Source organism: Perca fluviatilis, chromosome 7 (assembly GCF_010015445.1).
Source record: "Perca fluviatilis chromosome 7, GENO_Pfluv_1.0, whole genome shotgun sequence".
Lineage (NCBI taxonomy): Eukaryota > Metazoa > Chordata > Actinopteri > Perciformes > Percidae > Perca > Perca fluviatilis.
The window spans coordinates 25,874,405-25,886,936 of record NC_053118.1 but is presented as its reverse complement, the minus strand read 5'-3'; the positions used below and the strand labels follow the sequence as shown (position 1 = coordinate 25,886,936).

At 42.5% G+C, this 12,532-nt stretch overlaps 2 protein-coding genes across 4 annotated transcripts in view; one reads left to right on the top strand and one right to left on the bottom strand.

Moving 5' to 3' along the window:
- The window catches only part of LOC120562094 (polycomb protein SCMH1), a 76,216-nt gene extending 73,829 nt beyond the window's left edge, over positions 1 to 2,387 (top strand). For all 3 annotated transcript variants that reach the window (XM_039805566.1, XM_039805567.1, XM_039805565.1), the window contains 2 exons: positions 1,095 to 1,228; positions 1,596 to 2,387. In XM_039805566.1, the coding sequence (XP_039661500.1) occupies positions 1,095 to 1,228; positions 1,596 to 1,715 (254 nt within the window). In that variant the 3' untranslated portion in view covers positions 1,716 to 2,387. The remainder of the gene's footprint in view (positions 1 to 1,094; positions 1,229 to 1,595) is intronic.
- A 6,909-nt stretch (positions 2,388 to 9,296) lies between these two features.
- On the bottom strand, positions 9,297 to 12,260 carry cited4b (Cbp/p300-interacting transactivator, with Glu/Asp-rich carboxy-terminal domain, 4b). The gene is made up of 2 exons (XM_039805564.1): positions 12,024 to 12,260; positions 9,297 to 11,100 (listed from the first exon to the last, which is right to left on the bottom strand). The coding sequence occupies exon 2, from the start codon at positions 11,089 to 11,091 to the stop codon at positions 10,207 to 10,209; it is 885 nt and encodes a 294-aa protein (XP_039661498.1). The 5' UTR covers positions 11,092 to 11,100; positions 12,024 to 12,260; the 3' UTR covers positions 9,297 to 10,206.
- Positions 12,261 to 12,532: the final 272 nt, after the last annotated feature.

Here is a 12,532-nt window from a genome sequence, read left to right as displayed (position 1 = left end):
ATCTTTACAAGATGAATAATGCTTACAGAGTTAAAGGTCCCATAGCATGAAAATTTCACTTTCACAGTTTTTTTATATTAATATAATATTATAATTAATATTAACATTAATATGCATTCCCCCAGCCTGCCTATGGTCCCACATTGGCTAGAAATGGCGATAGGTGTAAACCGAGCCCTGGATATCCTGCTCTGCCTTTGAGAAAATGAAAGCTCAAATGGACCAATCTGGAATCTTCTTCTTATGAGGTCATAAGGAGCAAGGTTACCTCCTCTTTCTCTGCTTTGCCCACCCAGAGAATTTGGCCCACCCATGAGAAAGAGAGAGACATCATGGCTTTCAAACGAGCAAAGTGGCAGTTGGTCAAGGCTACACCCCCACCCTCCACCTTGCCCCCCCCTCCCCCCTCTCTCCTCCTCATTAGCTACAAACACAGAAATGGCACATACTAAGGAAAGCTCATTGTGGGACTGGCTCTAGTGGCTGTAATTCTGCACCAAGGCTGACTTTTGAGAAAGAGACTTCAGATACAGTATTAGGGGACCACTAAGGTCTATATAAAAGCATCCAAAGAGCACCATGTCATGGCATTTTTAAAGCTTCCAAACCTCTGACAGTTGGAATTACTGAGGGTGTGTAAAGGGGCGGATATAGTCCATAAACAGTAGTGTTCTGTTTATACAACATTCTGTGTCATGGATGTGGTCAAACATGTTGGTCCACATGATTATAAACTTTTGGGTTCCTCAGTGACGTAGGCAAATTTGCATCACGCAGGCCCCTGCAGTCAGACGGATGGTGAGAAGTATAATTTGAGCTTTAGTTACTTTTTCAAAAAGAATTACAACTTCATATCAGCACAGGTAGCAGTGAATAGCAGATGTCTGATTTATTTGACAGGTTACATTTAAATTGGCCCATTATCAACATGTTGTATTTTTTCTGGATTGTATTTTGTTGTATTTATTACAAGCTAGAGTTTATTATAGTGCTTGGTGAGTTATGGGGTTAATTGCGAAAGATTTAAGTAACATAATAGCAAAGACCGATGAAACACCAATTGAATTGACTGTCTTCATGGATTGCACTTTCAGGCTCAGGTAGTTTCCGGGAGAGCCCGAGGCCAAGTGGCCAGGACCCCAACCTGTGGACAGTAGAGGACGTCAGGCAGTATATCCGAGATATCGACCCAGTGCTGGCACCACACGCTGACCTTTTCAGAAAACATGTATGTATTCTCTCAGAATGGTAAAGATGCTTAGAATAACTGTATTTTGCATTAGAACATTTCAACTTAACCCTTGTGTTGACTTCGGGTCACATTGACCCGTTTTTAGTTTTTGTTTCATATCAGAAAATATGGGACATAGAAATAAGCGCTGAAAATGTGTAGAAGAAAAATTTTACAATTTAAAACGTTGGAAAAAGCAAAAACAAACGTCAAAGGCGGTTTTTTTCCAAGGTTGATGGGAAGACAACACAAAGGTTAAGTACATATACACTTATTAGACTAGACATTTGTGTTTAACTTGGTGGATAGCTTTGCAAAAATAAAAAACAAATCTTACAATTTTCCCTCGATCTCTCTGCTACAGGAGATTGACGGGAAAGCCCTCCTGTTGCTGCGTAGTGACATGATGATGAAATACATGGGCTTGAAGCTCGGCCCCGCCCTCAAACTCACCTTCCATATCGACAAGCTCAAACGGGCTTAAGGAGGTCAGCCGACCAGCCGTAGCCTTCCAAAGGACTGAACTCCAACCCCATCTCCCTGTTCTAAGATCAGTATGTCATGCATTGCATATTGGACATATACTGACCATTTACATGTAGCAACTTCCATCAGACCACCATATCTGGTATTCCATACCCCTGTCCTGGCCTCATCCAATGAGGAATGTTTATTTTGTGTAGCACAATCCAGCCCTAAGGCAGCATGGGATACGTAGGATCACCGACTTGTCTGCCATCTGTTTTGCATTTCAGTACAACTTGAAGTTATATGTGGCCATTTTAACTGTAAAAGGCTTTTTGGCCGGCTTTTATTATGTTACATTAATTTTGTACATTTCATATTTTGTACTTCATGGCTATATGGACTTGTATTTTTGCCCTGTTCAACGGTTTGTGTTGGATATGCTAAAAGAATCCTAAAGGAAGAAAAGAAAACACTACTCTCATCCCCGTTACTTGGGAATGCTTCTGGTTAACGTCTCAGTTTGAGGCACGATTTTGCAACTACGACAATATTAATAGTGAGGAGGAGAAACACGCTTTATGAAAGAAAGGAGAAAAAAAACACTTTATTCTTAAAATACTGCCATATGGAAATCTGTTTCTTTATTCTTATTCTGGATGTTGTTTACAATGCCTTGTCTTGTCTTTGTTATTTGTACTTTTTTAATTTTTATACTATATTATTAGAGTTCCTACGTGGAGAGCCCTATCATACTTAACATTGTTCAATAAATATATAATAATTCAAAAGTTTTATTCTTTTCTGTGCTTTTTGCTCTGCAACGTCAACCTTTTTAAGGCACAATTTGTGATCTTGTTTTCACTACATTAATTGTTGTTCACTTGTTATTTTAATCGGTACAGTATTTTTGTGCCTGACCTTTTCAGATAGACTTATTATATGCCAACTACTGAGTTAAAGTTATTAATTAATAATTTGATTTTGAAGAATACATTTAGTGCCATTTACAGTTTGTTTTTTAATGTAGTGACACTAGTTCACCAACAGAGGGCAGCACAGCCTCGTCTACCTTTTCGCAGTCCTCTCTCCTTGCTGTTTCTCCTTGGGACTCACTGACATGCACTGCCATGGGTGGCCATATCTCCATCTGGTAGACTCAGCATGATCACCCAGTAATATTTCTACATCACGTAAAGATCATATGGTTGTTATCATTGTGTTGCTCCGTTGTCAGTATTTCTCCTGCATTGCTGTGTTTCATGTATTCTCCATTATTTAACGAACCTGTCTTTTATGATTATGTCAACCTATTGTTCATGCTGTTTCTGGTAAATGTTGCTGTCATTGTTTGTGTCAGTACATGAGTGGGCTATTAGGCTTGTGGGCGAAAAATGACTTGTCTACTGAAGCAACTCCGCACAAGACAGAAAATCTAACCACATCCTCCTAGTGAAAACAGGAACACACATCACGTAAGGTTGAAAACGGTGACCAAACCCACTGATTCTAACTGACATGGATGACTATGAATGCATTGCTCTGTGTGTGAGCATATGACACATTCTCACAATCTGTGCTGCTCAGACACATGTGACAAGCTCCGAGCTCGTGGCTGGTGCCTGTGCTTGTTGATGTGTAATAGTAGCCAAAGTGTAGTGCGTGAAGCCAGTGCTATTTCTAGAAATAACGGCTCCTTGTGCTGCATATTGTGTTTGTGAAGTGAGTTTTAACTTTAGCACCTAACACTACAGTGTGATTTTTATCGGGCGCCATTCTTGTGCTGCTGATATTGCAACAGGCAGAGGTCTTTTAAGTATTGAGGTGAATATTCAACATGACTGGCTGGGTTGTCCGAAAACATAGAGGCAAGATAGATTATCTTAATTGTTATGACATACGATGGTATTAGGTACTTTGGGGAAATTCAGCCTCTTATATTTACCAACAATGCTGTGCAGGGCTCCTGAGTCATCCACTGTCTTTGTCCCAACAGTCATACACCAAATAGATCAGTGAGACAGTTTCAGTATGTATGAAAGGAAGTTTTGCGGGCTTGCAGATCACTCATAACTGTAAGAAGAAAAAAAACGACTTTCTCGGGTCTTGGCTTCAGGTGTCGTGCTCTGGCATGGAAATAACATATTCTTTGCAGAGCCAGTCTGGTTGTACTCTGAAAACAAGTGCGGGCCGTTAGAAACAATACAGAAATGAAGGTGTTAAGTCCACAACTTTCTCTCCAGCTGAAACCAGAATTCCCAGCATGTTGTTGGGCTGCAAATTGAGGTGCTCTGTGGTGAGGGTACTGCTGGCCTCAGGTTTTGGTGTCTGTGAAGCCCTCAGTTATAAAAGACTATTTGAATTTCTTTGTCAGGTTGATCTTTGGATCATGTTTCCAGATTGTGCATTAAGTGCATTATCTAAATGCTTCAAGAGTTGGGACGAACACACTTCTGTTACTCCGGATATTAACCATCTGTCGCTGTTTACGGTTTATTATTTATATATATTATATTCTATCTGTATTATATGTTATATCTTTAAAATGTATTCCTACAATACAACAACACACCTTTGGTCAGTTGTAGATCAAAACTTCTGAGGGTTTATATAACCAAATAATGAGGGATGGAAAGGGAAAATGTGATCACATATCAGAGGAACAATAACATCTCAGGGAAGGACACCCTAAGCCTTTTTACGTATGTTATACATGACACCGGTAGGTCAGGTTTAGCTACGAATCTTTGTAAAATCTGATTTCATTACCTTCTATAAATGAGGCTGCTGACATGCTCTGCTTGCTTGTCTCTAGTGACTTTTGAATTGGAGATAATATCTGCTAAAAACGATGAAAACTTGACAGCCTTCACCCCAACACGCTTACCCCGTCAGCCTGGTGCCTGCAGATGGTGTGGGCCGGCTAATGTCAGGATTTTCCTACAAGGAAAATGTTGGTCACACGGCCGCGTGGGTATTATCTATCCACGATTCCAATAAAATAAAAAGCACGGATTACACATAAACATACACGAAAACCCACGAATACACAGGTGAATATGACTTGTGTGGTTTTTCTTGGAATTAACACATTTATATTACAGTGGATATTACAGTGGGAGATTTCACTGGCAAGATAGCACTTGTAAAGCCTCACAAGAACTGCTCTTGTATTAATTCCACCCCCAGCCTTTAGCCTGTTACTCTCTTTGGTAGCATGTGCTTGCCACTGTCACCAGATTAGCACGCAGGCTTAAAGCTCTGCTCACAAAGACACTGTGTACAGAACATATCCTGTGCTAATACTGTTTCACTCTATTCTAACCTACAAACCTGTAACTCCTCGCGGGCAAGCCGACATAATTTCCCTGCTCACATTAAACGAGCCTGAGGCAACTAAAACTGCCAGTACAGGAGGTGAACACAATAGTATGAACTTCTGAAAAAGCCTTGCCACAAAATAATACCTTTGTGAAGCTTATGCTGTTCAATCTTTATTGAGACTGTCAGATTCACCTCTATATTATATTATATTGTACAGTAAGGTGTCATGACAAGAATATCTTGCTGACTATGGCCAAGACAAACGATTATATTCATTGTCGATTAATCTGTCAACTATTTTCTCGATTGATGGATTAGTTGTTTGGTCTACAAAATGTCAGAAAATTGTGAAAAATATCAGTGTTTTCCAAAGACCAATATGACGTCCTCAGATGTCTTGTTTTGTCTGCAACTCATAGATATTCAGTTCATTGTCATAGAGTGAGTGTCGAAACCAGAAAATATTCACATTTAAGAAGCTGGAATTAGAGATTTTCAAAGAATTTTAATCGATTCTCAAAATAGTTAGCGATTCATTTTAATAGTTGACCACTAATCAATGAATCGATTAATCGTTGCAGCTCCATTGCTGACACACTGTCAACATTTAAGCTTCAAGAGGGTCATATTGTTTTGGATTGTATTACATTGCACAAATGTTGCAGTTAAATGTTACTGTCTCCTTGTAATCTGCTTGGCAGGTTTTGACACATCAAACTAAAATAACAATAAAAAGGAGTTTGAGAGGCAATCAAATCTTATTTCCATGACTGAATTAGTTTGAATAACGTAATAAAAAACCCTTTCCATCTGGTAATCCATGCAGTTAACAAACTAACAAACATTTTAACAAGGGCCCAGCTCTACTGGGTATGTGCTGACACTAAGGTTAACTCTCCTGCCACTGTTGCGAGGCTGCAGCTCTGCTCAGTTTGGCTCAACCGTGTAAATCACACAACCCTTAAATATTTACCACCGTTAGACATTGTTGGGACACCTTGGTGTGTTTGAGCCGGCTCGACGGAGAAGTGTCAGCTGTGTGCAGGAAAATAAATTATTTACACCCTCTCCTTCGACTTCAAAGAGCTGGCAAACCATTCAACCCCAGATTTGGGGAGGGGGGGTCGGCGGAGGAGTTGCTAGTCACTAGGCAACCTCTATGTCACCTGCCCCGACATGCCAAAATCACCAACTTACCTCTGCACAAGGTACACGGCTGCATTTAAAAGCCTCCTCAGCAGGGTCATATGGAAAACTACTAAGACACAGCTAAACTATGTGGCTCTGGGAAACAAGTGTGATGTGATTATATTGCTTTGTTGCTCAGAAGATGCGGGGCTTTACTAAAAGCCCGTGAGCAGAATCCGTGCAACAGTTGAAACAGTGCAACAACTGATGTTTTCCTGAGAAAGCCTGTTGCATTGAAATATCTGTGCTATGTTAAGTGTTTTTGTGATGGGAAGTTGACACAAGGAGAGAGAAGAGTAGCATCCAATAGGAGTGTATGTCAGGTGGAGATACAAGGTGACTATTCAGCTAGAAAATCAGGAAGTTCAGCTTGAGCAACATGTCCAATGAATAATCCTTAGCCCCTGCCAACACACACACACACACACACACACACACACACACACACACACAAAGCATGCCAAAAACCTCCAAACTTTCTTGTTGGAGCGGACAAGTTAAAACGTGCGCTCTTCTCACCATATTCACACACAGAGATAGAAACGTGCCCCCTGTTGTCAATAAATAACTCATCTGGGAAACAAGTTCTTTTTCTCACTTCCATTGTGTATTGCAATCTTCGCTTATAGTTATTCACACTGGGGGGGGGGGTTCTTTTTCTAAATCCCAGATTTAGCACTCCAACGAAAGGTAACGCTCAGTTTAGTCATACTGTTTGGAAATGACACATTTCCAGTACATCTTTATAAATTCATATTTTCTGGATGTACTATCACTCATGGGAGTTTCTCATTTACACCAATAATGGATCCACCATAATCTACCAACATTATGTAGGTGTAAGGATCACAATGACCAGAGATGCGACATAAATCCTTTATCCTTTCCTTCCCTGACTCCACACTGATATTGAGGTATCCCTGTTAGCCTGTTTGATCAGCTTGTGTGCTGATGCTGTGAGTGAGTGTGTGCGCGCATGTGAAGATCTAGCCATGCGTGACAACAGCAAATGACCACCTATCCATCACTGGCGCTAGGGCCTGAGATTAACATGAGCTCAGGCTTGGCACCAGCTGGACCAAAGCCTGGAAAAAGACAACTAGACAGTGCTCAATGCATAGACATATACAGTTCATCTACAGATATGTGGCAGAAGAATGTCACCTAGATTGCATTTAGCCTACCTCGTGTGTGATGTTTATTGAAGGGGTTTTAAATGGAATCATAAAAGCGTGGTGGGAAAACCCAGCTAAGAAATCCCCGAGGACTAGAAGAAAAAAAATCCCTCCACCTAATTTCTAGTTGTAAACTGGGAGAGATCCTTACATTTTTCTCTCACTCTCTTTCTTATGTCTTGTCTCTTTCACTTTGCCTCTCTATCAGAATGTGGCTTTTGGTCTCTGACTTATATTGAGAAACCAGCAAGCTGCCACAGGAAGACAGTGCTCTATTGAGCAGTTGCGGTGGGTGGGCTGAAAACAAGAGAGTAAGAAGAACAGAAGTAACTGTAAACGTCTCCGAGTGTCCCACCCTGCTTAGCATGCGTCTAGACTGGCCTCTATGAGGCAGGCAGCAGTCATAACAAGGGATTGGGAGAGCAAACAGGGCTGTTTAGCGTAGTTAACCATTTGTCTATGGAGTCACAATCAAGAAACTAAACCTCTGCATTTAATTGGGGCTAAACAAGGAGCTCACAGTGCAGCATACAATTATGAGATATATGAGGAGACAGAGTTCTGACAGTGTGCCAGCATGCCCCATGTGCCACACACCAGAAGACCATCTCACCAGATCGGCACTGGGCCAAGGCTGTTGGCCTACTTATGAGCCATTCTCTTGACAGTGCAAAGCCAAGAAAATCCACACACACCCTTAAGCTAGTCTCTGAAACAAGCCCGCATTCAGGCCAGGATGTTTCAGTTTGGATCATCCACCGATACCGTTTTTCAAATTGAGCACATCAGCCTTTAACACAATTGGATAAATGAGAGGAGATGAGGGTGCTGTAAGAGCAGAGTTGACTCAAAAATTGAGCAATCAACAAACACTATTCCTGGTTTGCAAGCAACAGTGCTCTCATTTTCCCCTTGTTACTCACTAAAGATGCCTTTGTTGACAATGTGAAAAGCTAGACGCGGTGATGACATTCCCAACATGACCTCAATCAAGCATTTTCATAGCCCGCAGGCACAAAACAATCCAACAAACTCAGCCACCGCAGAGAATCTCTTTACCCTCATTTCATAATGAATGCAATTATATGAGGAAAATTGTTTCACTCCTCCAACTGGCTGTGGCTTAGACTAGACAGGAGAGGGGTTATTCTGAATTTGCACAAGTCATTGGTTATTATTTAGAGCCAGTAGTTTCTCTGACCATCCACTGGGAGAGCGGGGGGAAAGCAGCACTGTCTTTTAAGTCCGGGCCTACAAGCTTCGAGTATAGTTAAACCCCCATCAAGGTAAGCATTCTTTGGCCATTTTCACCTCCCCCAACCACACACTCCCATTACTCTTTACACACAGAAAAGAAACAAATGTTTGTTGTGCTGTAGAGAAGCCAGTGTTATTCAAATGCTGATTTTGTAAGCCCATCAACCTTTGAATGAATATCCTGCCATTATGGTAAACATTCTTACCACCTATAATGTCAGTGTGTGGCATTTGCTTAGATAAGCATCAAGATAAAAAGGTTGAATAGTAAATCACACTAGGCTATCACTACCTGAGATGTCATGTCAGATGTACACTGACATATCACACAAGTCCTCTTTCGCTAACCAGCAGAGAAACATGTCATTCACCGTAAATCAATCATGTTCCTATCAGTGGTCTTATTAGTAATGAAATTACTAATAAGACCACTGATGTCACTGATAGGAACATCAGACACACACACAGAGAGAGAGCAGAGAGAGAGAGAGAGACAGAGAGATTTTTCTCTTCTTCTTAAAAAGCATATATAGTGTATCTGTTTTAAATGTTTCCATCCCAAGCTGAGGTTTCCCTTCACCCACAGGTTAACTTAAGCACTTAGCTAGCTCTCCACTGCCTGGGGGAAGAACTGTGCAATGAATGGAAAAGCAGGCCACATTTCTATCCAGGCCATCTTTATTGATCCTCAAAACCCCCTTCACAAAGACCATCCCCCCCCATCTTGACCACAAAAAAGGGGACAATATAAACAACCAATAAATAAGAATCTGCGTGATTAAGGCGGTTCTACATCTCCAATAGAACACAACAGTGTGGACATGTTGGAGTTATACAGCTTCATACAGTAAAAGCAGTAGGTTTTTGAGAACATCACATCTAAAAAGGCAGCACTTTACCAAAAGATCTGGATGAGGCTCCCCTTCGAATGAGATAACATTGTACTTCTATCGTGCCTGACTTATGATAGAAAACCCAGGCTCTCTTTTAGATGACCTTGTCATCTGAGCTTATTTAAATTCTAGGCCAAATAGAATGAGGGAAAAAAAAAAATCATGAGCAGAGAACTTAATTTAAATTGTCTCTCCCCTCTTACTCTCAGGAAGACAAAAAAAAATCGTTAAAACCACTTGGTTCCCAAAACGGAGAAGGTGGTTATTCTTTATAATCAGTTTTCTCAGATAGGAATAAATAAATACACCTTTGTACTGGTAAACTGTCTTGGAGTCCAGGCTTGGAGGCTACACAGTGTCATAGCATTGTTCAGAGTGGCTTTTAAGAATTTCAGCATTTCTTTATTACATTCATGTCCAGGAAATGGGAGAAGTGGAACTCGGCCTTGAAGGCAGCCACCCTCTGGCCACTACAACATGCGGGACTCGAGCACTGTGTGTTCCCTGTGGATATCCAGAGTTCTCTTCTGTGCACACCGCTTGCCGCAACTGGGCTTAGTTGTACAGGGAGGTGCTCCGTAAATAAAAAGTGAAGAGATGAGCACTCTTCATCCACCCTGGACAAGTCTCACTCTTCTGTCTCCATTTGCGCCCATTGGCAAATCGGGTCCTCTCAGCAACTAACGGTGCTGGGCTGCTGTTTGCTGACAAAGTCCGAGATGAAGTCAAACTCATTTTGGCCCAGGAAGAGTTCTGGCAGCTCCTGGACCCGATCCAAGCCAAGCTCCATGACCAGCGAGGTCAGAACCTCCTCGTCAATCATATCTGCGTCCATGCCGTTCAGGGCCAGTGCCGGCCCGGCCATGTGCTGCATGTTAGCCAACTGGGCTGGGTTCATGCGGTACTGGGTCGCGGGCCCCATGTGGTTCCCACCCATAGGCCCCAGTGGGTGTCCATGATACTGGGTGTTTAGTTTTTGCAGCTGCATGCTGGCCATGAGCTGCTGGGACGTTAACCCTCCGTTCATGAACTGCTGTTGCGGGTGCTGTTGCTGCTGCTGCGGGTGCTGTTGCTGTTGCTGCTGCGGGTGCTGTTGCTGTTGCTGCTGCGGGTGCTGTTGCTGCTGCGGGTGCTGTTGCTGTTGCGGGTGCTGCTGCTGTGGGTGCTGGACTTGTTGCTGGTGCTGCTGTTGTTGTTGTTGTTGGTGCTGCTGTGGATGCATGTGATGCTGCTGCTGAGGGTGATGCTGTTGCTGCTGGGGTGGGCCATTATACATCATGTTACCAGAGGTCATCTGGTGGTGACCCATCTGGCCCCCGTTCAGTTGTCCATTCATGGGTCCACCCACCATGCCCTGTCGCTGCCTCATGGCAGTCTCCATGTTGGCCTGGGCACCACCATAGTGCATCATCTGGCCATTGGGCAGCGCACGCATGCCCTGCTGGTTGGGATGCTGCTGGTGACCTGCCTGCAGGCCACCATTCATGCCCATCCTGTAGCCGTGGATACTGGCGCCCGCTGAGCTGTGATTCATGGGCATCATCAGATGGTCCGCCATGCCTCCTGTCTATGAAAAGAGAGGAGACATTGTTAGAACATCGCGAAGGGCAGACAAGATGTTTGGAAGCAGTAAAAACATTTTATGGGGATGTGCAGCTGGATCAAGGCTGACATGAGCATATGTAGCGGTCCATTTGAACCAGTAGCACTATTAAGATACACAGCCATTGTGTTGACGGTGTCATGTGTAGTACAAGAAATTGTACATTGCTGGGGCTAAAACCAATTTCATACCCAGCCAACTGACTTCTCTTACAGTGACCACACAATTAAATTTCACAGAAAACACACACAGACAATTGTCCTTGTAATGTCACAATTCCACCTCTCAAGTTAAACCAACGAAACGCTTCCGTAAAAAAGAAAATCTGCACGCTAGTTTTGCGAACACTGAAAATCTTGCTCGTGTGTTTAGTCCTCCTAAAGCCTCCCCTCTTTGTGCCAAGGAATGGACGCCCAGGTCGGAATTACAGGTTAACATACATTGTTTGGGTGCGTTTTAGATGCGGATAATTCATGCACGAAGGGATCGACAAAACGGAGGAAAAATGCGTGCATCGCGTAATGCATTGCTTAAACCCCATCTATGTTGCATGCCAGCTGAGGCAGACAAATCTGTTACATTTTACGCACGTAAGGTTGCAACAAAGAACACTGACATCATGCAACATCACCCAACAGCTGAATCACCACATTTCTAACAAGGCATACATTCAACAAAGGCTTCGGTTTTCTCCCGACTACTTGCTGCCGATCTTGTTTAAATGTTTGTATTCAATAATCTTGTACACTGTAGCCTAATATTATTAATTTGGTTAGAATCTCGAGTTTGAAAAAAGGGAATGCAAACAATGGAGCAGCAGCCCCGGAGACCACCACAGACCAAAACCCCAATTTCTCCAACAAATAAATCCGATAAAAATCACTTACCCGTATCCGCTACGTTTTCACAAAGTTGCGCGACTTTGCCTCGGCTCCGTCTATTTAAACAGTTTTCCTCTGTAAGGTAAAGCTCCTTTGAATTACAGTAAATATTCCACAGGGTTACGCTTCATGCTCAAGCGGGGACGGTGTGCACAAAGACTGCCGCATCAGATCTTGAAACGACTGCCTATTTTCTGGGTCAACTCAGGGATTATGTACATCTAAAAAGCTCAGAGGAAGGCACTCGGGGAGAGGTGGAGCCTCGGTCCTGCCTCTTCTTTGTTCCTATTGGCCCTACTTAATATAATTGTGCATGGGCGTAGAAAAAAAGGGCTGTTCGAGAGCTGTGTCACAGTAGCCAATTTAAATACCCTCCTCCCCACTGTTTGTTTTTTAAAGAAAATTTGGACATCTTGTATGTCTTCATAACTGCTGCTGTTGTGATTGAATAATACAAATTATAGATAGATAGATAGATAGATAGATAGATAGATAGATAGATAGATAGATAGATA

Coding starts and splice junctions, on each gene's coding strand:
- cited4b (XM_039805564.1), bottom strand. CDS start 11,091: ATGGCGGACCATCTGATGATGCCCATGAATCACAGCTCAGCGGGCGCC.